This window comes from Aethalodelphis obliquidens, unplaced genomic scaffold (genome assembly GCF_003676395.1).
Source record: "Aethalodelphis obliquidens isolate GAN/ISIS:26980383/991018 unplaced genomic scaffold, ASM367639v1 scaffold18, whole genome shotgun sequence".
NCBI lineage: Eukaryota > Metazoa > Chordata > Mammalia > Artiodactyla > Delphinidae > Aethalodelphis > Aethalodelphis obliquidens.
In genome coordinates this window covers 3,784,708-3,812,100 of record NW_020837962.1, presented here as the reverse complement: position 1 = coordinate 3,812,100, position 27,393 = coordinate 3,784,708, and the positions used below count along the sequence as shown (strand labels likewise).

The 27,393-nt window shown below is 40.7% G+C and overlaps 1 protein-coding gene across 2 annotated transcripts in view; it reads right to left on the bottom strand.

Moving 5' to 3' along the window:
- Window positions 1-24,707, bottom strand: part of GSPT1 (G1 to S phase transition 1) — a 32,876-nt gene extending 8,169 nt beyond the window's left edge. Inside the window, exons 1-11 of one of the 2 annotated variants that reach the window (XM_027117371.1) lie at window positions 24,100-24,707; window positions 11,105-11,149; window positions 10,945-10,986; window positions 9,755-9,982; window positions 8,260-8,293; window positions 6,543-6,620; window positions 5,268-5,448; window positions 4,188-4,342; window positions 3,868-4,008; window positions 2,732-2,825; window positions 1,811-1,891 (exon numbers count right to left, since the gene is read on the bottom strand). In XM_027117371.1, the coding sequence (XP_026973172.1) occupies window positions 1,811-1,891; window positions 2,732-2,825; window positions 3,868-4,008; window positions 4,188-4,342; window positions 5,268-5,448; window positions 6,543-6,620; window positions 8,260-8,293; window positions 9,755-9,982; window positions 10,945-10,986; window positions 11,105-11,149; window positions 24,100-24,454 (1,434 nt within the window). In that variant the 5' untranslated portion in view covers window positions 24,455-24,707. The remainder of the gene's footprint in view (window positions 1-1,810; window positions 1,892-2,731; window positions 2,826-3,867; window positions 4,009-4,187; window positions 4,343-5,267; window positions 5,449-6,542; window positions 6,621-8,259; window positions 8,294-9,754; window positions 9,983-10,944; window positions 10,987-11,104; window positions 11,150-24,099) is intronic. The other variant, XM_027117372.1, reaches the window with a different exon arrangement.
- Window positions 24,708-27,393: the final 2,686 nt, after the last annotated feature.

Here is a 27,393-nt window from a genome sequence, read left to right as displayed (position 1 = left end):
AGCCGTGGCCGCTGAGCCTGTGCGTCCGGAGCCTGTGCTCCACAACGGGAGAGGCCACAGCAGTGAGAGGCCCGCGTACAGCAAAAAAAAAAAAGAAACCCCAATTATACCTAAACAGTACATTGACAATTACCTTTTGTAATTCACTGTGCCTGGAATAAGCATGGTAAAGAAATTCTCAGGGGACCTCCCTGGTGGCACAGTGGTTAAGAATCCGCCTGCCAATGCAGGTTCAAGCCCTGGTCCAGGAAGATCCCACATGCCGCAGAGCAACTAAGCCCATGTGCCACAACTATTCAGCCTGCGCTCTAGAGCCCACGAGCCACAAATACTGAAGCCCATGTGGCTGGAGTCCGTGCTCCACAACAAAAGAAGCCACCATAATGAGAAGCCTGCACACCGCAACAAAGAGTAGCCCCCGCTCGCCACAACTAGAGAAAGCCTGTGCGCAGCAGCAAAGACCCAACACAGCCAAAAATAAATAAATTTATGAAAAAAAAAAAAGAAAGAAAGAAATTCTCAGTTAAATCTTAACAAAGTCTCTATTTGGAAGTTCTGATGATTCAGGCCTGTTTTCCTACATAACTAATACCTCTAGATTGTTAGAGAAGTCCTCTGGAAAACAGGTAACAGTTTCTTAGTAACACGTCATGTGCAATTATCAGCAACTGAGCAGTCAGAAATAACACAAAGGAATAGCTTGAGATTTTTGCATGTTACTTAATGAAACCCTCTCCAATAATGAAGAAATTACAATAAGGTAGAAAGAAAGAGTTAGGAACAGACCCATTTATGATAAAGGCAAATCCTCTTCTCCCAAAATAAATCAGGAACATAGGTTAGACACATTATTTTATAGTACCCAATATAACGATGTACAAAAAATAAAAGGAAGCTAATTATATCATGATTAAAGCTGAGTTTTCATCCCTGGCTCACTTACTAATCCAGTGTGTTAACAGAAGCAAGTCACTTAATCACTTCAGATTTCTATTTACTTCCTGTAAAATAATGGAGTTGGGCTTCCCTGGTGGCACAGTGGTTAAGAATCCGCCTGCCAATGCAGGGGACACGGGTTCAAGCCCTGGTCAAGGAAGATCCCACATGCCGCGGAGCAACTAAGCCTGTGTGCCACAACTACTGAGCATGTGCTCTAGAGCCCGCGCACCGCAACTACTGAGCCCACGTGCCACAACTACTGAAGCCCGTGTGCCTAGAGCCCGTGCTCCACAACAAGAGAAGCCACTGCAATAAGAAGCCTGCTCACTGCAACTAAGAGTAGCCCCTGCACGCAGCAACGAAGACCCAATGCATTCAAGAATAAATAAATAAATAAACAAAAACGGAGTTGAAGCTTTCATGATGATGAACCTTTTTTTTTTTCTTTGCGGTACGCAGGCCTCTCACTGCTGTGGCCTCTCCCGTTGCAGAGCACAGGCTCCGGACGCGCAGGCTTAGCGGCCGTGGCTCACGGGCCCAGCCACTCCGCGGCATGTGGGATCTTCCCAGACCGGGGCACGAACCCGTGGTCCCCTGCATCGGCAGGCGGACTCTCAACCACTGTGCCACCAGGGAAGCCAGATGGTGCACCTTTTAACTCTAACATGGAGCTAATACTGTCCCTTCTCCATTTGTCAATAAATAACATCACATATTCTTGATTAAATTTTGTACTTGACATTAATAAAACATAATCCTGGATTTAAAAAGTTGTTTCTTTTAATGAAATCCCTAAGACTGAAAAGTTCTGGCTCCTTGCTAATATTTTCAAGAGAAAATTTAAATGAGCAAGAGCATTACTAATTCTTACCTTGTTTGGCATCATAACAAGCTGCTGACCTTTACAAATAGATCCTGATTCTAGCTTTCCCAGGACCACAGTGCCCATATCCTGTTTAAATTTAAAATGAAAAACCAAATGTCAGACTTCTATTACTACTCTACAGCAGTTCAACAACCCAAAGTAAAATCTTGCAGGGCTTACTCATAAAATCTTTAGCTCAAGTGGTAGAATGCTTAGGATTAATCTCAAACACAGGTAAATACTCTATATCTGTGTCATAAGCATATGTATAATTATAATACTGAAAAAAAGGAGGCTTAGGATTTAAAAAGAAAGCACACTGCAGGAGACAGGGCAGAATTTTGTTTGAAGATCTGAATTATTTGTTCAAATTCAGGTTCTCTCAAAAATATCTGAGACTTTTCTCTCTTTTATAAAATTGGAAAAATACTTGTTCAAGAAATTTAACATGAAGCTAATCAAAGAATGAAGTGTTTGAGAAGGGCAAAATATTACATATTGATAGTGCAATACTTAAAAACCTAGTTAAAAATAGTGAAGCTTATTTTTTTAAAGATTAACATCCAGTTGGTTCGTGAGGCTATGGGAAAACTAGCACTCATATACTGCTTGCTGGTGGTCATGTAAGTTAGCACTGTATTCTGGAAGGCTGTTTGTCAGTATCCATCAACGTTAATACACAAACCCTTCCAGCAGTTTTACTTATAGGAGTCTCTCTCTAAAACTGATCATTGGCTCACTGGAAAATAGCTGAAATAAACTAAGTTTGTTGATTAAATTATGGTCTATCTATATCACTGAATAATATATAACCATTAAAAAAGAGACATCTATGTTATGTTGTTAATTATTAAAGTTATTTCATAATTTAAAACAAAACAATTTATCACCTCCCATAAAACCCAAGTTCTTGAACATTTTGGGTACCTTGTACTTATCCACAATTGGCAGCCTGATTGGTCCATCAACTGATCTACTGAAGTTTGGCAAATTATCCAGATATGGAATAAATGGTAATCCACTGAGAACATAACAATATCCATTAAAGAGAGTCAACATAAATGTTAAAGTTTTAAGAAATTACATGACTCTAACTTTATACAAAAAAAAGTGGTTATAACAATATTTCCATTCTACCCATGTAGTCTTCTCATTCAACCTTTTTATTATCCAGTTCATTTCACTTATTCCTCAGAAAAATTTAAAAAAATAACAAAATAGCTCAATATAATGAAAAAGCTTCCCCATAAACTTATTTTATTAAAATTGAGAAAACTATTTTATGGCAAATAACCCACATGTAATAAAATGACTCCACTCTATTACTTAATTTTTATGGAGTTTTCCAGCTCTGAAATCAGGATTCTATAAAATATTAATAGTTTCCCCTTTAAAACTACAGTATATGGATTGGGAGGCTTAATATTGCCAAGATCGCAATGCTCCCCCCAAACCAATCTACAAATTCAATGAAATCCTTAGTAAAATCCCAGCTGCCTTTTGGCAGAAATTGATGAGCTGATCCTAATATTCATATGGAAATTCAAGGGACCCAGAACAGCCAAAATAATTTTGGGGAAAAAAATAACAAAATTCAAAGACTCACACTTCCCAATTTAAACACTCATGAAGCTAAAGTAATCAAGACTTTACCTTACAAAAAATTAATCCAAAATGAAACACTCCCCTAAGAGCTTCAATAGGCTTAAATGAAAATAACAGGGCTAACTCTTTATGACCGGATTAGGCAACACTTCCCTAGGCATGACACCAAAAGCACAATTAAGAAAAAAAATAAACTAGACTTCATCAAAATTAAGACCTTTTGTGCTTCAAAGGACACCATCAAGAAAGTAAAAAGACAGCCCACAGAATGGGAGAAAATACTTGTAAATCGCATATCTGATAAGGGACTTGTATCAGGTGAGTAAAGTACCCTTAACAACTCAATAACAAAAAGACAACCCAATTAAAAGACAAAGGTCATGGTATTTTTAACGCCAAGGTTACAGTCAATATTTTCTTAAATTACTAAGACACAAACTTTTAAAAAGGTTACTTACATGTACCAAGGACAAAAATCTGATTGCTCTTTAAGATTTGCTCCAGTCAGTCCTGAGCAGGGCATGAAGTGAATGTCCTTTTTGGGATTGAAGCCAACTTTTTTCAAAAACGGCACTAGTTTCTCTTTACATTCTTCATATCTATTAATATTTATAAATAACTCAATTATAATGTAAAGCAACTGAACTCTAGTTTCAACACTACACAAATTAAGGTTTAGAAAAACCCCAGGGGAAAAAAAGCATACAGTAACAAAACCATCCTTTATTCCACTAACATGTCTATTAAAAAAAAAAAACAGTAAGACATCCAAACTTACCTCTCATTGCTCCAATTTACTGTTGGATCATCCATCTTATTAATAAGCACAATTAAGTGTTTTACACCTGCTGTCTTTGCCAACATTGCATGTTCTCTCGTCTGTCCTCCTTTTTCAAATCCAGTTTCGAACTCTCCTTTCCTGGCAGAGATTACCTATTCCAAGAAATTAAACAGTTTATTCTTACACATTCAGGTACACTCTTCTAGCAATAAAACATCTTTCCTTTCAGTTTTATTAGAAGCTTCTTCCAAGAAAATATAAGTAAATTAGTTATAACATACATACTTTTGAACATCACAATGTCTAAATGCTTTAAGATTTTGGTAAATGTTTCTTGATTCCCAATTTTCCAAAATCTAGTACGCCTTTATATTTTAAAATTCTATGTATGTGATTTAGTGCTAGTACACTGACCACCCCCCGCCAAAAAAAAATTGCAAAATGACTGAAGACCTTAAAACGGATAATTTCTTATTCATTTTTGTACCCACAGTACATTTATTGACTACAAAATGGATTAGGCTTGGCAGTCAGTGGACACTAATTTCTGGCACAGTAAGAGGTAATAAAGGGCAGAGAAAAACTGGAACATTTTCATGAGTAAATCAAATTATGAAGATTTATTGGGCAGATTAGAGACACAAAAGTGAAAATTGTGACTATGTATATATTATAGTTCACTGTAACCTAAATTCTAGCTTTTAGAAGGTAAATTCAAATGTTTACATTTTAGGATTTCCCTGGTGGCGCAGTGGTTAAGAATCCGCCTGCCAATGCAGGGGACACAGGTTCAAGCCCTGGTCCGGGAAGATCCCACATGCCACGGAGCAAGTAAGCCTGTGTGCCACAACTACTGAGCCTGCTCTCTAGAGCCCGCGAGCCACAACTACTGAGCCAATGTACCTAGAGCCCGTGCTCCTCAACAAGAGAAGCCACCGCAATGAGAAGCCCACGCACCGCAACTAGAGAAAGCCTGCGTGCAGCAACGAAGGCCCAACGCAGCCAAAACAGAAAAATTTACATATTAAGTTGGGCTGTTAACAAATACACAGATGAATTGGAAATGTCTTCCCTTACCAGTACAGCCAAATCTGCTTGAGAAGCACCACCAATCATATTTGGGACAAAACTCTTGTGGCCAGGGGCATCTAGAATTGTAAAATGCTTCTTTTCCGTTTCAAAATAGGCACGACCCACTTCTACTGTTTTACCCTTGTCTCGTTCTTCCTGATTTGTGTCTAAGGCCCAAGATAAGTACCTGAAATAATTTTAAAATAAGAATAATACTGGTAAGTACATGAAAGTTTTAAAAACATTCTTCTACCAACATTTAAATCATGAACAAGACTGGGTAGAAATAAAAATTAAATGACTAAAACTTGTATTCTTGTGACTCAAACACTCAGTGCTTTTATATATATCCAGTGTCAATTATATATTCTATAAGCAAACATTATGTATGAGAACAAGCTGACAACAAAGAAAGATTATTTAGTACCAATGCCAATATCACCATGAGTTAAGTAATAAGTTCCTTTATATTTCATTTTAAAAATCATCTAGCACAAAGTATAATACAAATAAGGCTGTCTAAGGGTATCTTTCAAAAGTAAAGGCCACTAATCCACCATTTGGGAGCAATGGTTACTTGCTAAAAATTATTTTGATATTTCTTCGCTATATAAGAATTACTTATATAAATTTAAACCATCTCTAACAGTAGGTGTTAATTTAGATGACATCATCTGTATTTCATAGTAAGTAATCCATTTTTTAGTATTATACTGATTAGGATTTTTTCCCTTAACACAGAAATACAATTAAAAAAAAAAAAAGACCATCAATGTCCTATTTAGATAAAGCTTGTTAACTTAAATAAGGTTAGAAAGAAGAAAAAAGCTGACCCTTTCTCTCACCATGCAAAGGCAACCACTGTCAATAATTCCATCTATTCTTTTTTCATTATTCACATAATGATCATACCCTAAAGTACTATTATGTTACCTGCTTTCTCCCCAAATTCCACTGTAACATCAGTTCTATTCCTGGTTCCTATAAATTCTATAAATGAAATTTTAGTGGCCAGATAATGACTTAATTAAATAGATATTTTATAATTTATCCCACAAGCCTCCTATTATTATCCTGGATGTTTGGATATTTCCAGATTTTCTCTGGGTAAAGTTATGAAGTCATCAGGAACTGATCTACTAGGTAGTATGAGGGGAAGGGAAACTTTTCCTTTGTTATGACACCATTTTAGACCTCATGAACTTACATCTTAGTAGACTACAAAAGCATTAAGTAGGCAGAGTTTCCTTAAAAGTAATTTATAGTGTCATAAAAGTTTACCAAGTTTCTCTGTTTTTTTCTTTAGCTTCTCTTTCATATTTCTCAAGTGTCCTCTTGTCAACCATTCCAGTCAAATACCTGAAAATGTTGAAAGAAAAGAGAACATTTAGTTACTCGCAAATTATTCAGTTGTGAAGTGAGGAAGCCTTTAAACCTCTTTTGAGTGGAATTTGAACTCCACAAAAAGCTACTTTAAAGTACAAGTACCACTGGGATAGATGCTGAATTAACGTTTCAGTGGAAAAGATATTTACAGTCTCAAATTACTTCCCCCAAGATAATGGGGAAAAAAATAACTTTCCAGTGGAGAATTCTGGCAGACAACACCTTAACTAAGTAGTCATGGCTATTATTACCAGTAATAAATAAAACATACTGAATATTGCTATTTTGTGCGCCCTGATAGGATGCTCTGTTAAGAGCACAACATACCTTCTGTGACATTCTTATCCAAAATGCATACCCTCTATCTAATTGTTAACATCAGTCAAACCCAAATTGAGGAACATCTCATAAAATAACCAAATAACACTCTTCAAATTATGAAGGTCATGAAAGACAAGACTGAGAAAATGTCACAAGTTGGAGGAGACTAAGGAGACGTAACAATTAAATGCAATGTGGAACTCCAGAACAGAAAAAAATGACACTGGTGGAAAAACTGGTAAAATTCAAGTAAGATCTGTAGTTTAGTAAACAGTATTGTGCCAGTGTTAACTCCCTAGTTGTGATGATTGTACTATGGTTATTTAATATGGTAAAATTAGTTGTATAGCAACTCTGTACTGTTTTTGCAACCTTTCTGTTAAGTCTAAAATTATTTCAGAATAAAAGTTTAAAAAAGCAAATGTAAATACTGTATAAAATAATTCCAACTGTTGTCCAAGCAATTATGTCTTACTAATACATTTCAATATTTAATATTTTAAAAATATTAGTCAAAATGAGATTATAAATTTTTAAATAATTCTTTAGTAATACCTAACTGCTTCCCTTGACCCAATCCAAATCAAATCCTGTTCTTAGCTTTAGTCTCTATGTGTTGTTCTCTGCAGAGTCATCTACAGTGCATACTTCTAACCATTTTGGTATAGAATCTTGGTGAAATGCCAATGAAAATTCCAGCCCATAAGCAAAAAATATACACTCTCCTAAAACACAACATCAACTGGGCCTGTCACTTCCTTCCACAGAGCCTTAGGTAATAAGGATTCCTGTGTAATGGCCTGCTTTAGGGTCTGTTGTGGAAATTTTCGAAAGTAATTGGCAAGATTACTGATTAAGATTACTTAACAAGGCAAGAAGACAATGAAGATATGCCCTCTGGATCCTCTGATGACACAGTTTAAAGAAATGAGTCTAATTTAGGAGAGATTAAAAAGACATTTTAATTATTTTTCAATTCTAGAACACATCACTGAAAGTCAACCATGGCATTGTCATACCTAGATACCTTCTGTATGTGTGATAAAAAAAACTATTCAGCATGTTAGCCAGACTGTCTGATTAAATCCACATATATTCAAGGAGTTGATGAATGAGGAAAAACCAGTTCCCCAGATTCATTATTCCCAAGAAAATCATATTTAAAGCAGACTAAGATTTCTTATAATCTAGGGTTCTATATTTTTATACACAAATCTAAAAGACAGCTATTAGAAATACATTTAATTAATGTTCCATGAGTCTTAAGATATTTAACAAAAAATATACTTACATTATTTGTCCTCCAATGGTTGACTTGCCAGCATCTAAAAAGTAACAACATCATCAACAATAGGCAAACCACAGGTGTAATAAAAACAAAACAAAACACCATCACTATATAGGAATACAACTAAAGTGGTTTAACATCATAATTACAGCTTGAAAAAGCAACTGCAATGATAGGAATTTGGGTCATAAGCTCTGGTTAGTCACCTTCTCCCTTTGAAGCTAAGACCCCCTGCAGCTCTACAGTGACTTAGCGCTACTTTACTGATAAAGAAAGAAAGACTTTAACAGATTGCTCCTTGACCTTCTGCAGCAGCAACAGAATATGAATTACCCAAGAGGAGCCTCGAAGGAGAAAAAAAGTAGCCAAAGACCCATGAACTACATTTAGGTAGTCTGCTTTTAGCCAGTATAGATGTTCCTTTACAAATTTCAAAGGAGTTCTTGCTACTAAAAAAAAGTAGAACGGTGTATCGTCAGGTCAAGGCAGAGATAAGATAAAGGGAAGAAAAAGGGGCACATAATTCCCTTATTTTCTTCTCACTTCTCTCTGGCAAGTGAGATTGGCAGAGAATATCTGAATAAATGAAATAGGGTTTTGTTTTGTGTGCTAAACCAACAAGCTGACAACATCCAGAAGTTACTCCAAATTATTCATTTTTTGCACACACAAAATTAAACTACCTAGTAAAGTTAATACCGCAAAATCAACTGAAGTTCACACAAAAAATATAGGTACATTTTCTATATTAATTAACAGATGTCGTAATATGTTGAGCCATCATCAGTGGTCTATAGACCAGTTACTCATTACATACAAATATACTGAAGCTTATTTTCTTCCAGCTTCCATGCCATCACAACCTTCAAAAATAAAGCACTGGCAATGTCTTGCCAGCTAAAAAAAAAATCTATTGAGGGCTTCCCTGGTGGCGCAGTGGTTGAGAGTCCGCCTGCCGATGCAGGGGACACAGGTTCGTGCCCCGGTCCGGGAAGATCCCACATGCCGCGGAGCGGCTGGGCCCGTGAGCCATGGCCGCTGAGCCTGCGCATCCAGAGCCTGTGCTCCGCAACGGGAGAGGCCACCGCAGTGAGAGGCCCGCGTACCGCAAAAAAAAAAAAAAAATCTATGAGTTAAAAATCAAGACATTTTAGGGCTTCCCTTGGTGGCGTCGTGGTTGAGAGTCTGCCTCCCGATGCAGGGGACTCGGGTTCGTGCCCCGGTCCGGGAAGATCCCACATGCCACGGAGCAGCTGGGCCCGTGAGCCATGGCCGCTGAGCCTGTGCATCTGGAGCCTGTGCTCCGCAACAGGAGAGGCCGCAACAGTGAGAGGCCCGCGTAACACCAAAAAAAAAAAAAAAAAAAAAAAATCAAGACATTTTAGATTAATTTAGTTCAGTTTCACGAAACACTTCCAAGTAGCTAAATAAGATGTTCTATGTTTGATGTACCCAATAACTTTGGTCATTTCTTATCACTGCTATGAGTACAACTTACCTACATGCCCAATGAATACTACATTTACGTGTTCTTTCTTAGGAGCACCTGGTGGTGCAACCACAGATTTAGGTTTTGGTATTTCCTCTTCCTCCTCCATCATTTCCTGGGCACTTTCCTCTGTGGGCCTTCCATCTCCCAAAGAACCACCCCCCGGCTCTGCTTCACTTATTTCTTCTTTGTGCTCCCATGATTCTTCTGGGGACATTTCTGTCTCCCCGTTTTCTACTGAAATAAGACATTTTAGCTTAGTATTCCGAAAAACGTTTATCATCTGTACTTTAAAACACAGATGCTTTCAAATAACAAATAGAACTTAACATATTCAGTTCCATTTCCTAACCTCTAGTGACACACAAGCAAGAAAATCTCTTTCACAACAGAAATGGACAAGCTAGCCTCCTCACTGCTGACATCAGAGCTCTGACTCAGAGACTAGAAGAGACTATTTTAACGTAGCATCTTCATAAGGACAAACAAAACATGAACAGCAGATCCAACATTCCTAACAGCCCAGTTATTCCATCGTCAAGATGTCCTGACAGTAGAAGAAAGGGGAAGTTCCAAATCAGAATACAAAAAAGTGTGAAAAGATTTAGATCTTTTCTTTCTCCTCTGCAAGTAACAGAACTTTGATATCGACGTTATTAATCACCTTGGGAATATGAAACCCTTAAGGGTAAGAACATTACAAAAAAGAAGAAAATTTTCACAAAGTAAATGGATCAAGTACAATTATTCAAACTGACTTTTGCATTTCCTCCATTCAATTCTTTTATATTTGCTATCAATAAATTTATCATGGGGCTTCCCTGGTGGCGCAGTGGTTGAGAGTCCGCCTGCCGATGCAGGGGACACGGGTTCGTGTCCCGGTCCGGGAAGATCCCACATGCCCCAGTAGGGGCTGGGCCCGTGAGCCATGGCCGCTGAGCCTGCGCGTCCGGAGCCTGTGCTCCGCAATGGGAGAGGCCGCAACAGTGAGAGGCCCGCGTACCGCAAAAAAAAATAAATAAATAAATTTATCATGGCAGTATTAATGCCCAATTAGTTCTGTTTTCTAAATCCTAACAGCAAAGATTCAGTTTTAAATGTAGGCATTATAATAAGCATAACACTTACATTTGTACCTTAAATCTTGAGAGTGAAAGAGTTTCATATTACTGTATTAATATGGTCAGAAATTTTCTTACCAACAGGTTCTGAAAGTTCCATGCTAACAGCTGAATTTGAACCTAGACAAGAAATTGAGATATAATATATATTTACAAAATAGTATCTAGCTTTACACACCACAGACAACTTAATGTTTTCTGAATTAGATGTTCAAAGAGTCACATCATAGAAAATTACCTTCACACAACAATGACTGTTCCTCTTGAGAAGGTTCCACAGGTGCTGTTTAATAGAAATAGCTTCTATTAAAAATTGAGACCTATACATCCATTTTACTTATCTTTTAAAATACAGGAAAAATAGAAGTTCAATAACAAAACAAAAACCTCAATAATTCAGAACAATGGCAACTAATTTAGGCTTTCAAATTAGAAGCCTCTGTTTAACTTATTAAAAAATCTACCCATCACAGCCAATTTTAAAACATTTTCAGTAACTAAAATGTATTCACAAAACCATGTTTATTCTCTGAATTTGCTTCATAAACTTTTCCTTTACAGATATTATAAAAGTAATCTACAGCCCAGCACAGATCAAATAAGTAAGATTCTGCTCAACAAATACACATTACTTCTCTAGATTCTCCCTTGGTAGCTCTAGCCCAAGAAGGCAATGATCAGTCCTTTTTAAGATTCTATAATCATATGTATTATCAAGAACCTTGAATAAATTCTATTCAATACCAATAAAATTAAAAGGACATTCATATAGTCTCTGAAATGCATATAAGCCCTTACATCATCTCATAAAAAGTGACTACAATGATGCCAGTTTTGTCATATATTAGAATTCTAAGGTCAAGCAACAATCCAGTTTCCACAAGTGTCATACTGCAAATCTTATGACATCACTGGAAGAGATGTATGTGAAATATACTCTAATACCCCAATACATAAGTTTATTTTTTATATCTGATAAACCTAAATGATACTCCAATATCTAAGTACTCTTGCTTTAAAGAATACACAAGGGCTTCCCTGGTGGCGCAGTGGTTGAGAGTCCACCTGCCGATGCAGGGGACGCGGGTTCATGCCCCGGTCCGGGAAGATCCCACATGCTGCGGAGCGGCTGGGCCCGTGAACCATGGCCGCTGAGCCTGCGCGTCTGGAGCCTGTGCTCCGCAAAGGGAGAGGCCACAACAGTGAGAGGCCTGCGTACCGCCAAAAAAAACACAAGATGCACAAAGACATCAAAGAATTTGAAGTCACATGAATCCTGCACACCAATAAAGAATAACCTGCAAAACTCACATTTAAAATCATTGCTCAGAGGACACGGGGGCGGGGAAGGGTAAGCTGGGACTAAGTGAGAGAGTGGCATGGACATATATACTCTACCAAATGTAAAACTTATAGCTAGTGGGAAGCAGCCGCATAGCACAGGGAGATCAGCTCGGTGCTTTGTGACCACCTAGAGGGGTGGGATAGGGAGGGTGGGAGGGAGATGCAAGAGGGAGGAGATATGGGGATAAATGTATACGTACAGCTGATTCACTTTGTTATAAAGCAGAAACTAACAAAAAAATTAAAAATTTTAAAAAATAAAATCAACACTAATATTGTATTATGGAATAGAATCTGGAATTCTACAGCTGCAATTTTATTAGATCTAAAATAACTGAAATACATTGTTGATTTGTGTGAAAAAAATAAAATCAATGCCCAGAAAGTATTAACACCCATAAGTCAACAAAATTTTGGGCCCAATCTTCAATAACATGAAGTGCTGAAGAAAGTAATTCCTGGGAGTTCCCTGGTGGTCTAGTAGTTAGGATTCCAGGCTTTCACTGCCATGGCCCTGGGTTCAATCCCTGGTCAGGGAACTGGGATTTTGCAAGCCAGCACGGCATGGCCAAAAAAGAAGGAAAAAAAAAATGTAATTCCTATCCCTGAAAGGTAAAGGGCAACCAATTTTTTGAGGAAAGAAGTGACATACCAGCCAAGTGTTACTTAGGAGGATCATTCTATGGTAGTGCATAGATGAACCAGAGAGGTAAAGACTACAAGGCAGAAAGACCAAAAACACTACTTATAAAAAGTATGCCATCAGGACAAGTAAGCAGTACAGTTAGAGGAGGTGTTAAGTGCAAAGATAATGGGAGCAATATCTGACAGGAGTAGGAAGAAAGGAAGTATGCAAAGTCTAAGATGACCCCAACTTATGTGGTTAAGCAGGGTATTTTAACAGAAACTGGGGGGAAAAAAATCCTTTGAACTCGGTTTGGAAGGTAACAGGAATTGTACTTCAGACGTAATATACTTATTTTGTTTTCCTATTTAAAAAGTTTATAGGTAAGATAAGGAAAAACTACTCAATTTTCAGAGAAAGCCAGGCAGTGCTATAAATGAATCAAGTTCACATACCACCCTAGGGATGGAGGAGGTGGCACAGGGTAGTAGCAAGAGGGCAGAACTGAGCTGACTCCTGGCTTTAAATCCTGGCTTGTCATTTATAAATTATGAGATACAATTATTTCACTGGAATCATGGAAATGGCATGCCATCTGCCAGACAAGATTAAATGAGAGAATACATTTGTATAGTATCAATTAAATAACTTGTGGCACCTAGTAGATATTCAACAAATATGAGTCTCCACCTCCAAACATGACTGAGTATCAATTCAATTCTATCAGCTAACATGCACTGAGTGTCTATTATGGGCTAGACAAGGATAAGAAGCACTCACCAATCCATACAGTGCTGGAGATAGGGGTGAAGTTGGTGGCAAATTACCCTAACTCCAGTTAATTTTTATTGAGCCCTTATGTGCTAACTGCTATCTCATTTAATTTCCCTGAAGACCCTATGAAATAGATAACTACTATCTAACATATCAGACTCAACTGGGCTTTTCCAAGTTATGTAAGTGTCATCTTGCCCTTCCTCAGACAGCCCCTGTTGAAAATCACTCAGAAAAAGTAAACCGAGGGCTTCCCTGGTGGTGCAGTGGTTGAGAGTCTGCCTGCCGATGCAGGGGACACAGGTTCGTGCCTCGGTCTGGGAGGATCCCACATGCCACGGAGCGGCTGGGCCCGTGAGCCATGGCCGCTCAGCCAGCGCGTCCAGAGCCTGTGCTCCGCAACGGGAGAGGCCACAGCAGTGAGAAGCCCGCGTACCGCAAAAAAAAAAAAAAAAAAAGAAAAGAAAGAAAAAGTAAACAGAGTAAGTGATGATGTACAAATATTTTAAGGCAGGAAAAGACTGAGATGACTGGTATGGTGGGCTCTCCTGTCACTTATTAAGATGACCCAAACTGCAAGTGAGCAATGAAGTAGTACATACACCTGATCACCTAGTTCTAGAACCAACTCTTAAATTTACAAGTATACAATACATGCATTAGGCTGTAAGGCACTTCTCATGACAGTGACATCAGTCATGAAATCACCCCCATGGATGCATAATGCAAAATCTGGTCATGGTTTTTCAAAATATCTTAACTTTTATAGTATGTTTGTTTTAAGTTTATAAAGCTTACAGAGTCAAATACCAAAAGCAATTAAATGCTTAATATACACCTCATGATATTATTAAAGGGGCCCCAAATAAGAAGTTGACCATAGTTTTCCCATAGTGGAAAAAAGCTTTCCATGCATTCAGACCACGGATAACATTATAAACTTAATAGCAATGCTAGAGACATCTGCAAAGTGATGGATGTTTTTGGAATAATGAACCAGAAAAATCACAGATATAATAATAAGATGTTCCCTAAATTTAAGCTTCTCAGTATGGCTGTACCCAGTCTCCACACACACACACACACACATGCAACCCCTTCTTGTTCATTCTACTCTGGTCTTACTCAAAGTGCATATCACATCCAGATTTACTGGCTACTATTGATCCTGGACTTAGAATTCTACTAGGCCCAAAGTCATTTGTTTATGGTTAGCAAACAGGTGACTATTAGTGCTTGATTTCTCAAGTCCTGCATGGTTCATATCTGTTAGTGAAAGAGAAGTAAACCTCCCAAGGAATGAAATTATGGTTTCATATTTTCCAATGGTATCTCCATGTTCAGAAACATAACCTTATCAAGTGTTCAAAGGAATAATTCTAATTAAGTAGGAAAGTTATCAGTGTATGAGTGAATAAAACTGCCACACCCTAAGTTAAAAAGAGAAGTAACTGTGGTAAAATTATTACCACAATTTTTAAAATAAGAAAAGATTTTACCAAAAAACAGTCGGGCAACAGTACTGACTGTGGTTTAACACAGATGATAATCTGGGTCTTAAAATTGCTAGTTAAATTTGACCATGGTGAAATAAGCCAGTCACAAAAGGTCACATGTTATACCATTCCACTTACAAGAAATATTCAGAATAGGTAAATCCAGAGAGGCAGAAAGCAGATTGGTGGTTGCCAGAAGCTGGAAGGAAAGGGGAATGGGAAGTAACTGCTTAATGGGTACAGGTTTCCTTTTGGGGTGATGAAAATATTTTTAAACTAGACAGAGGTGGGGACTTCCCTGGTGGCGCAGTGGCTAAGAATCCGCCTGCCAACGCAGGGGACACGGGTTCGAGCCCTGGTCCAGGAAGATCCCACATGCCGCGGAGCAACTAAGCCCATGCGCCACAATTATGGAGCCTGCGCTCTAGAGCCCGTGAGCCACAACTACTGAGCCCATGTGCCACAACTACTGAAGCCCATGGGCCTAGAGCCCATGCTCCACAGCAAGAGAAGCCACCGCAATGAGAAGCCCACACACTGCAACGAAGAGTAGCCCCCGCTCGCCGCAACTAGAGAAAGCCCACGTGAAGCAACAAAGACCCAACGCAGCCAAAAATAAATAAAATAAATTTATATATTAAAAAAAAAACTAGACAGAGGTGATGGTTTTTACAACACTGAATGTCACTGAATTGTTCACTTTAAAATGGTTAATTTTATGTTATATGGATTTCAGCTCCATTTTTTTAAAGAATATAAAAAAGTTTTTAAAGATTTGATCATGGATCAAAGGACTTCAACATGGAGACTCCTATTTTGCCAGTTCACAGTACAGGTTAGTCAAGAACATACATGTGTCAGGTAATGAAAACCATGTTTTAATTCCGGCTACATGTTTTAAACACAAACGTATGGCCAATTCTTTTTTTTTTTTGCAGTACGTGGGCCTCTCACTGTTGTGGCCTCTCCCATTGCGGAGATCAGGCTCCGGACGCGCAGGCTCAGCGGCCATGGCTCACGGGCCCAGCCACTCGGCAGCATGTGGGATCTTCCCAGACCGGGGCACGAACCTGTGTCCCCCCCTGCATCGGCAGGCAGACTCTCAACCACTGCGCCACTAGGGAAGCCCCAAACGTATGGCCAATTCTAGAAAAGTGCTTAATCCATATATTTCATAAATAAGCAATTTAAATCTGCACTGCTTTAGATATAAAACCAATCTCTAATCCTCTTTACACACTAAATACAGATATTTAAAATAGCCATCCTAACTAAAATATCTTACGCCTGTTAGCTAAATGGTGTGTTCATTAAAGAAAAAAAATAAAAACTTCAGTGTTGTCACAGAAGTCACAAATGTCCTACACTGCATGGAAGTGAGAAACAGTGTGACAATTCTGTCCAATACGAGTTTCTACAATGGTGGAAATGTGCTATATCTGTGCTGTGATGATAGTCACTAGCCACATGTGGCTACTAAAGCACTTGCAAGGTAGCTACTGTGACCGAGGAACTGAATTTTAGATTTTATTTAATTTTAAAATTAAATAGCCACATGTACACAGTTCTAGTTCCTCTGAAGGAGTAGTCTCCTCAATTGCGGTAGGAACTTGCCTTATCAGGTTTTCCACTTCTATCCCATTCCCGGTCCACCCCACCACCCCGAAGGGCTAATGAGCTCTCTTCTGAACTCCTCTAGGATATGACCCTTCTTTCAATTATAGACCCACCTACACACATAGCTTAGTTCTTGTTCCCTAGGAGATTATGGACTGCCAGAATGACTGGTTTTCTGAAATATGGAGGCTTTTTTGTCTCTACTCTTGTAATCTCCACAGGTTGGCACAGTGTACTGTATAGAATAAATATACAGTTAATTTTTACTGAATTAACTCAAGCAGTTTCCGTTAGGGTTCAGTAGAGTAAAAACAATTTTATATGTGCCAATTTTCTAAGAAAGGAGCTAGAGAAACAATACCCAAGAGGTGTTAAAGTACAGCTTGAATAAAAAACTAAAATTCTCTAGCACACAGGTGACCATATAGTCTTACCAAAACTGCACGTTGAGGCATTTTTCTCCCACAGACAACACTGTTAAATAGTAAAGGCAGACATCAGAAAGAAAAGCCCACAGAACATATACAAGTGTCCCTGGTTTTGCCTTAACTACCTAACACTCTAAAAATAAAAACACACAATGTTACAGACAGTGGTGAACAGAGCTGTTTAAAGTATTCTACATGATTTCCTAAAATGTATGAAGAAGTAATTTCAAAATATTACTTTAAATTAGAGCATTGCCTACTTATGACAATGTCACCCAGCTACTACTGAGAAAGAACATAGAGACGGTGCATAGTGCACAAGCTCATAGGCCCAGTTTCTGAAAAAGTGTCTCAGCCAAAAAGGTCTTTTAATATCCAATCACAAGGAAACTAGGAGTTACTATTACTCGGAATAAGCTTTGAAATCAGACCTAGACTCTAATCCTAACTCCCCCATTTATTCATGGATGTCACCTCGCCTGTTTATTTAGCTTCTCTGAACCTTAATTTTCTAATCCGTAAAAATGGGTCAACAGTACCTATACCTCAAGAGGTTGTTGTGAAGATAAGGGCATATTAACCACATGGTAACTGCTCAATAAATTTATTATTACGAGGGCTTCCCTGGTGGCGCAGTGGTTGAGAGTCCGCCTGCCGATGCAGGGGACACGGGTTCGTGCCCCGGTCCGGGAAGATCCCACATGCCGCAGAGCCCATGAGCCATGGCCGCTGAGCCTGCGCGTCCGGAGCCTGTGCTCCGCAGTGGGAGAGGCCACAACAGTGAGAGGCCGGCGTACCACCAAAAAAAAAAAAAAATATTATTACAAGCATTTCAAAGCCCCATAATAATTACAAAAACTTTTAAGAATGAAATAAAGAAAAGCAAATTCCAGGGCCATTCTCTCAGAAAATCCATGCAGGTTGTAGTAATTAGCTCTAGGCATGCCCTTTTTCCCCATTATTAAACAGCATGGTGTGGCAGTGAGAGCACTAAATTAGCGCTGGCAAATTTGGATTCTAGACTCAACTGTGTCCTTAAATCTGTGAGTGACCTTAGGCATTCACTCAGCATCTGTAGGGTTCAGTTTCTTCATCTGAAAATGAGGCTGTATTACTGCCAGGTCATTTCTAGCCCTAACATTCTAAGAACCTATTTATTCAGTCACTAAAGCAATGCCACATATCAACCTGATTAGGCTTTTCTGTAGAGTAACTAAAATTCCCCTCTTTTAAAACAAACCTAAAAGATAGTCTTATTTATGATTTATATCCTATCTACTGCAAAAACAATGAGATATTTAATTTCAGATACCACAAAAAAGTACAAAGAAAACAGAAAAACACCCATGTGCAACCAAACTCTGCAAAGAAGATGGACACAGACTACTTAGCAGTACAGTAACCCACTGGAGTTCTATAGAACTAGTCAACTGGGAATTTTCCCCAGTGACATCCTAAGGTACGCACTTTTTTTTTTAATTGAGGTAGAGTTGATACACAATATTACATAAGTTTCAGGTGTACAACACAGTGATTCACAATTTTTAAAGGTTATACTCCATTTATAGTTGTTATAAAATACTGGCTATATTCCCTGTGCTGTACAATATATCCTTGTGGTTTATTTATTTTATACATAGTAGTTTGCTAAGGTATGCTTTTTTTGTTTCAAGTGAAGTGACATACAATTACTTTTTCAGAATGTGGTCTGGAATTTGGTGTGACCACTCTCAAGCTAGGCTAGTGAGAGATGCTCAAAAAATCCTTGCTAAGTGTTTCTCTCACCTAGGAAGTAGAGTATAATGGGCACTGGTTTAACTTAGAGTACTGTAATGACTAGGTTTCCTTAGAACAAAGTGATTTATGGAAAAAACCAACTACACATCTGTAGTCCAGCCACGCTTTGTTAAAATCTACTGAAAACAAGGACACACCTTTTAAGAAGCTTTGGTATGAATCAGCAACTGACAGCTAAAAAAGGAGTCTGAGGACGGCAGAAAGATCAAGGGCCTTCAACTAGTAGCCAAATTCTTGCTTCCCCAACATTTCTAAGAACTGTGAATAGAATGATGAAATTCTAAATTAACATGCCCAATAGACAGCCAGAATCACAGTAACTCACTCCTGTTTGATATGAAATAAGCAAGCTTCTACTTACAAGTAGTGTAAAGATGACTGATGCTCTACTTTAGCAAATTTCTAACAAACTTAAAGGATGAATTTTATATGTTAATTATAGCTCAAAAAACTCACCCCCAATCTTATGGTATTCACAAAGAACACTTAGTAGAAAACAGATCTTTGGTTTTAAGATTTCATGACTGAATATATACAAGGGTACCTGTGAACAATTCTTCTCAGCTTTGAAAGCCCTCTACACCCTGTACCTGGCCCTCTTACCAAGAAGTGTCTTCCATTAGAGTAAACTGGGTATCTGATCCCTTTTTAGACTCCTTGAGAAACAGTTCTCCATTTTGGTGGTACCACTTCAAGTGCCTAGCACAGCATCCTGCCTTCTGTAGGCAGGCAAATGTCTGTTCACTAATTGCTATACATATATCTGGGCAAAACCAGAGATTCATATCTCAAAAAATTTCATTCTAATACTGCTAACTCACCCCAAAAGTTTATCAAATCTCTTCTTCCTTCCTTTCTCTCCAATCAGAAAGACAACGCTATTTTAACTTTCCTCCCCAGCAAAAAAAAACAAGGCTAAAATCTGTTCTCCCTAACTCGCTGTGATATGTTTTAATTGTTATCTTTTCATGCAGTACAATTCCAGAAAAGGTGAAAAATAAACAAAGGACACACACACACACACAGAAGCAAAAAGCACTGAATAAAACCTGCTCTAAAGAAGGTTTATTCACATGGGATTTCCCTGGCGGTCCAGTGGTTATGACTCTGCTCTTCCACTGCAGGGGGCACGGGTTCCATCCCTGGTCAGGGAACTAAGATCCCACATGCAGTGACATGGCCAAAAAAATAAATAAATAAAAAATAAAGAAGGTTTATTCCCAATCAAAATTTCTAACAGTTTAAACAGCTGCTCAACATGGCATAGCACTAGCGGATGCCCTCACTTGTTCCCTATATCCTCACACCTGAGCCGTTCCAACATGTAAAATCATGAAACAAGAGCCAAAACCGAATGATCTCTAATAATCAGTAAGTCAAGGTAGGAAAAGAAATAATACTCCAGGAACAATACTTTCTCTAATCTCCTCAACCCACGTATCCCATTCACTGTCCCATCTGAAAAATCCTTTCTATTAGAATTGTTATTGCAGGCATTTCAGTCACATAGGAAAAGAAAAACAAGTGTCAAGTGGAGAACCATATCTATCATCTATGTAAACTTAACTATCAGTCAGCTGGTGTTCTTTAACATAAAGTGTAAGAGCCCTTCTGGACAAAACAACCATTACTTTGACTCTGGATCTTCTCTACTCTGGTGGCCCTGAGGAGGTCACCTTTGGGAAAATTCAGTGATTCACAAGCATCCACCAAGTGGGGACGGTAGCACAACTTTGTGAATATACTAAAAAACCGCTGAACTTTTAAAAGGTGAATTTTATGGTATGTGAATCGTAACAATCATCAAAAAAAAGTCCCTTCTCCACAAGGCATTCAGCAAAAACCAAACACTACAAAACAGAACATTTCTCTTTAAAATTCAATATAATTCGTTATATTTGGGAGATAAGCCCCCTCTAAGGGCTCACTGGGGACTGCTACTTTTATTCTATACCCATTTTACAACCGCAGAGTTTTGAGAGGCATTGAGGGTGGGATGACAGAAAGAACTGTACGAACTCTACGCCATTACTTTAGAAGCTCTGGCAGTGTCTAAAAGTCCAGATTCCATGGCCTGAATGTTTTGCGTTCCTCCCAAAATTCGTATGTTGAAATCCTAATGCCCAAAGTGATGGTATTAGGTGGGGCCTTTGGGAGGCCTTAGGTCATGAGGGCAGAGCCCTCATGAATGGGATTAGTGCCTTTCTAAAAGAAGCCCCAGAGAGCTCCTTTGCCTCTTCAGCCCTGTGAGGACACAGAAAGAAGTCAGTATGCATTCTGTTACCCAGAAGAGGAAAGAGGGCCCTCACCCATCCAGGCTGGCACCCTGATCTCAGACTTCCAGGCTTCAGAACTGTGAGCAATAGATTTCTGTTGCTGACAAGCTACCAAGTCTACAGTATTTTGTTATAGCAGCCCAAACAGACCAAAACACCAAGTAACCCTGATTAACATTGCTGAACCTGTTTCTCATTTCACACTAAAAAAGACAGAGCAAGACTGAACTTGGTGCAAATTGAAACTGAAAATAAGTACATTCGATCACAGAAAATGTTTGTTCTAGCACACACAACCCTTGTCTACATTTTCATTCATTTCAGGGACTCTAAACGACCATCACTTAACCACTTTACTTGCATCTGTAGAGAACTGCTCTTAAGTGAATTATACTTAATTACACTTACATGAGTTCTACTTAATCATTTCTCTGGAAACCTATATTAAAAATTTTCAAAGGGATCCAAGGTCAACACTGAATCCCAAGTTCTGACTCGAGATAGCTGGATATAAGCATTAACCAGCAGCCTGCCAGTGAAAGTGAATGACGCTTTGTGCCAAAGCATCTTCCTCTACCTGCTGCTCAAAGCACCACTGAAATAATTTTAAAAAAAAAAAAAAAAAAGAAAGAAAAAAGAAAGGAAGAGAGAAAAAGAGAAAACTAGCCCTCTTTCCAGAGAATGACAGATATTCATACCAGACACATACATTTTAAAAGTCGTTCATTCATTTTAAAAGTCATTCATTCTAGTGCTCTACCTCTAGACTCCTTCAAGAGCTCCCCTGGTATCTAGTTTAAAAACACACCCACCACCAATTTCAGCTATGGGTTAACAACAGAAGAAAACATGCTAGCCCTACAGTCCCTTTCCTCAGTATAAAAAACTTGCAAACTTTATGGTTTCCCCTTTGTAAATTTCAGCCTAAGTGCTATTTCCAATTTTTTCCCTGCTTCTTCCATAGTTCTCTGCTCTGATGCTGGTAATTTATGGACCTGAATGAGCTGGAACATGCAATCCAACGGTGCCACATTAACTCTGGACCTCAATTTAGAAAATCCATTCTTTTCCAAACAGACATCCTACAAAGGATGGGTTGTTGTTGTTCCTGTTGTTGTTTTAACATTAACTGGCATTTTGCAGAAGCAGCTGATAGAGTCAGTAACACCAAGATAGGTTTCTGATTAAAAAAAGAAAAAACTGACCACAATGTAGGGACCATAAGGTAGGGACAACCACTTTCCTATACATTCTTACATCTCCAATTTCTAGCAGTGTCACAGAGCAAAGGATTAAAACTGCAAATTGGCAAATACCGGGAAGAGAAAAGATAGTCCTTCTACATAAGAGGTAATGCCTACTTACTCAAGAATGACCACCATTCCAGACCACTGCTCTAAGGACGATGGTCCCTTGATGACTGGCAACTCCAGAGTTAGGAGGGAGGGCCAAAAAATAAAATGGCTGGATAAAAGCAAACTTCATGATAAGGTTTGGGGAAAGAGGCACTTTTAGGAGTTAGTAAGCGAACTAGTTTATGTGGCCCAAAGGACTTGGTCTAAGCAAAGCTAAGCTTCCTTATTCAAAGGGCAAACTTCAACGGCTTCACACAGTAAAAGAAATACCAGTCAATAAAACAAGCAAATCCGAACTGTGTGCTCACAGACATACTTCCCAGAAACATTTCCCCAAACTCGCTTTTTGCCTCTAGAGAGAAAACTGTAGCCAAAGTCTCTGAAGAAACTAAACTCCTAGAGCACTTTTACAATGTCTACTTGTCCAAGAAATGCTACAATATAGAACTTTAAAGAGAAATCAAGTTCACTCATTTGACATTCCTACAAAATCAGTACCTGAAAGCATGCCATCACTTAAGCAGCCCCTAAATACTCAAAGAGTTTTGAAGACAACTTAACTTGAAACCACAGAAAGCCTATCTACTCCCTATGGTCAAAACGACGTGTGACACCTAATAAGTTTGAACAGACTAATTCCTGACACAGGAGCACAGAGAGAGAGTTACACCAAGCAACCTTAATAAGGCAAACGATTCTAACGCAATAAAAATTCTAAACGTGTCACCAACTAAGAAGAAGAGTCCAAATCCCACTTATAAAAAGGGCACACAAATCAGCGTAGTCTCCTACACACTTTAATGTTAAGTGAGGAACTCTAACTTTGGGACACTGTGAACTTCACAAGCTTACAAAATGCTAAGGGTGAAAAAGATCTATAGATAGCCAACAGTTTCTGCCCCATCGCAAGACTGCAATGCATCCTGGGATTCCTTCAGGACGGTTCGGTGCCGTAGATCTGTTAAATGTAATTACAGTTTCAGTAATAGAAATTGCAGCGAGAGACGCTCTCTCGCCTAGGCCCAAGGTGAAGGGAAAACTCGACCAGTCGTCCTCCCCAACTCCTCATCTCTCTCAACGCCCATCCGGCCGACTCCTCCTGGCTCCATCTGTCCTCGCTTCTAGGCCTCGTGGCACTGACCCGCGGCCGTCCCCCTCTCCGTCCCATACTGTTCCCACTTCCAGCGGGGAACTGCGGCCCCGGGGGGGAGGAGCGGACACCAGGCCCCTCCGGTGTGCCCGGCACCCTGCTCCCGCCCCGACCGGCCCTCCGCCGCGGTCAGCCTACGCAGTCCGCCTCCCCGGACCGGGGCCGCCCCACCCAGGACAGCGGGCGCCGCTGTCAGCACCCCACGTGCCGCCCGGCCCCACGGCCACGCGTCCCCGGCCCGGCGAGGCGCGCCCTCGACCCCATCCCGGGCCCCATCCCAGGTGAGCTCCGGCCCCCAGGCCGGCTGCTCCCGCTCTCGCAGCCCGGCTACCTCCCGCGTCCCGGGGCTGCCCCGCGTCCCGGCCCTTTACCCGAAGGGCCTCCCGCGCCGCTGCCGGCTCCGTGGTTGTTGGCGGCGACGCCAGGTGGGGGTGCCGGCGACTGGGCCGGGCCCCGCAGGAAGGACGGCACGAACTCGGCGGCGTGGACGTTGGGCACGAAGGGCTTGGCGTTGACGTTGAGTTGCCGGCTGAAGGCCGCGCTGAGGTGCTCACGCTGGGCCTCGGCCGCCGCCGCCAAGAGACCGCCGGCGCCGCCGCACGAGCCTGGCCCGGGGGCTTCCATGTCTGCCTGGTCCCAGCAGTCCGGTGCTGAGTCGCTGCTGCTGCTGCTCCCGCCGCCGCCACCGCCACCGCCACCACCGCCGCCACCACTGCCAGGATCCATGATCGGGGGGGCCGTGTGTGTGGTAAAGCGAGGGCGGGAAATGGAGGCGGGGGCTATGGGCCGGGGAGGAGCAGGCCGCGCTGACCCAGGGAAGCGGCGAGGCAGAAAGCCCGGGGGCTAGCGGCACAATTCCCGGCGTCGTCGCGGCAGCAGCTCCAGTCCCGACTCCGCACTCGCGACGACAACGGCAGCAGCGGCTCAACCCTCCTCGTGTGTGCGAGCGGATCTCCTCCCACCCAGCCCCAACCACCTCCGACCGTCTCAGCGCCAACCCCACGCCCGGAGCAGATTGACCCCTCGCCGCTACCCGTACCTTCGCCTCGGTAGTTCTCGGCCCCGGTCAACCCCGTTTCCACCTATGAAGCGCGGCAGAAGGCGGAACTACGAGTTCCGACAGGACCCGCGCGACGCCTCTGCGGTTTTCCCGGGGGCCGACGGGAGTCGGAGTTCGGGGCCCGGAGCAACCGGAAGCGGCGCCGGCTCCCGGCATGCAGCGCGAGGAGGCGGAGGTCTGGTCGAAGCTCGGCTGCCCCACCTGTCACCGGGTGGGGGCAGGGGTGAGAGCGAGCCCTGGTGCGATTCGGCGCGGGGCGGCGGACCGTGAGTCTCTCAGCTCGCGGGAGTGGCCCGCTCCGTCCTGTTCTACACAGGACGCGGGAAAACGAACAGCAGTTCTAAGGTGGAGAAAAAAGCTTTCAACTCCTGAAAATTCCTTCTTTCTCTTTTCATCAGCCCTCTGCGTTCCCTGCCTTACAGTCTCCGTACAGTGTTCTCTTTCTTTCCACCTTCCTCCTCCCCGCCCCCAGCCAGAGTTTGCCCTACATTTCAAAGGCGACGCAGGGCGTCCTTCATTTTCTGTATTCATTTGGTGGAAGAGACAATAAAACCGTGACCCATTACCACTAAAACTGCAAAGTGGCTCATAAAGCGCTCTGGCCCAGGTTCTACCCCGGCAGAGGGGATTATTAACTGGAAACTTACAATGACTCACTGTCTGTATGACTAGTCATTTAAAGCCTTCACTCAAACTTTTCCGTCCCTTCCTCCTCCCGGCTAAGGGCTTTGCAAACTAAACAGAAGTTTGCCATATTCCATGATGTAGCCAGCTGGACCCAACTGACAGGGTTATTTTTGTGCGTCCAGCGTCGTTATACACCTTCAGGTGAAGTGGTTTTCTTTTGAATGGTCGGATTTGCTCAGGTTTTCCCGAAATACTTGATTGACTGCATCTCACGCTGCCAGGTTGCGGTTCCGTAAACATGGGAAAAGAAAAAAAGCGAAAGATAAATACGTAGACCCAACTGCTCGAAGTAGGAAAGTACCTGTTAAGTTTTCTTTTAATTCACCCTCGTGGAGCCCAAGACAGAGAAAAACATATTGTTGATATTTTTCTGCAAGAAGTCTAGACAGAGTGCAACTAACCTGTTAGCTAGAAATAACAGAGTACAGGGGGGGAACACAGAAAGAATGTTTCTTAACAGCCTTATGTTAAGGTCCAAAATCTAGATCTAGGTATTAATTTTAAACATCTATTTTAAAGGTAAAAGAGGACTCAGCCTAATGAGACAAATCAAAAACAAAGCTGTCAGTTACCTTTGAAAACCAGTCCTAAGTGGTTTGAAATTGTGTTTAATATTAAATTAGCAAATTTGATGGATGTTTTGTTTCTTTAACACATAACACTTGGGAAATTGAGCTCTATAAATGTAAAGAAACCAGTGACCTCAATTATCACAAGGCTGGCTTTAAGTTTCTCGACAGGTCTGTGGTTCATGCTCCCTGAAATCTTCTGGACATGGATATTTTTTTCCTCCCCACAACAGAGGATTTATTCCTTTGATTAATACAAAAATCTGCTTACAGCCTATTAATATAGTTCTCTGAAGACCCCACTGGATCTTTCTTATGTGACCTGCTTTAAAGTTGGTATTAAGTGATTGCCCTCAGGTTTACAGAGAATTTACCAATGATTGATATAAAAATCAGACCTTCTTCCATATATAGGAGACCTGCCTTGCTATTGACTCAGAGTCACAAGAAGAAGAAAACACAATGTGTCAGAAATAAAGTGCCTAAAGTGACTTCTGACTCAAGATTTGCTCTCCCCAACCTACTCCTAAGAAAGTGTCAACACAAGCAACTGACTCAGATGGTGAACCGCACTGTCCTTCTTCAACCCTTGTCATCAGATACCATACTTCAAGAGGAATCACCCGGAGGGCACTGGGTGATCACTCTGATAGGTTAGTTCTTCACATCTAATTAAATTAGCAGAGTTTCTTTTGGTGCTTTTTGTAGGGACAAAGAAACTGCTAAGACTGCAGCTTAGAAAAGTTGATGTCATTAACTGTCCCTGAATAGGATAATTATTCAGGAAAGAATCCACTCTGTTTGTTTTCAAAAGCTTTGACCTGCCTGCGTAGAGACACTGTTGCAAGCAGGAAAGGGAGAAGCTCTTTTTTTTTCCCCACGTTTTTCTTTTTTTTAAAAAAATTGAAATATAGTTGATTTACAATGTCTTGGTAATTACTGTTGTGTTAAGACTGGGCAACTTGAGGTCAGAATCTTTTATTCATCTTCTTTATATTTGTAATGCCCAGTATAATGCCTGGCATAAAAAACATTCTTAGTAAATTTTGAATGCAGGAATCAGTAGGGAGTCTGGGACGATACTGCCCTTTTACATTCATCTGGGGCTGTTGAGACACAGGATTGTCAACTTTAAGAGATAGTTTTCCAAGGACGTCCTGCTATTCCCTGTGATACACACACAAGGTTAGCTTGACAACAGCTCAACTTTGCAAAGCTATGCTTGTTCAAGTCTGAGCCATTTTACCACAGATATTCCCATCTTCCAATGCAAATCCCCCCTGCTGGCATTCCTAGTCTCAGTCTCTCTCTCTCTCTCTCTCTCTCTCTCTCTCTCTCTCTCTCTCTCT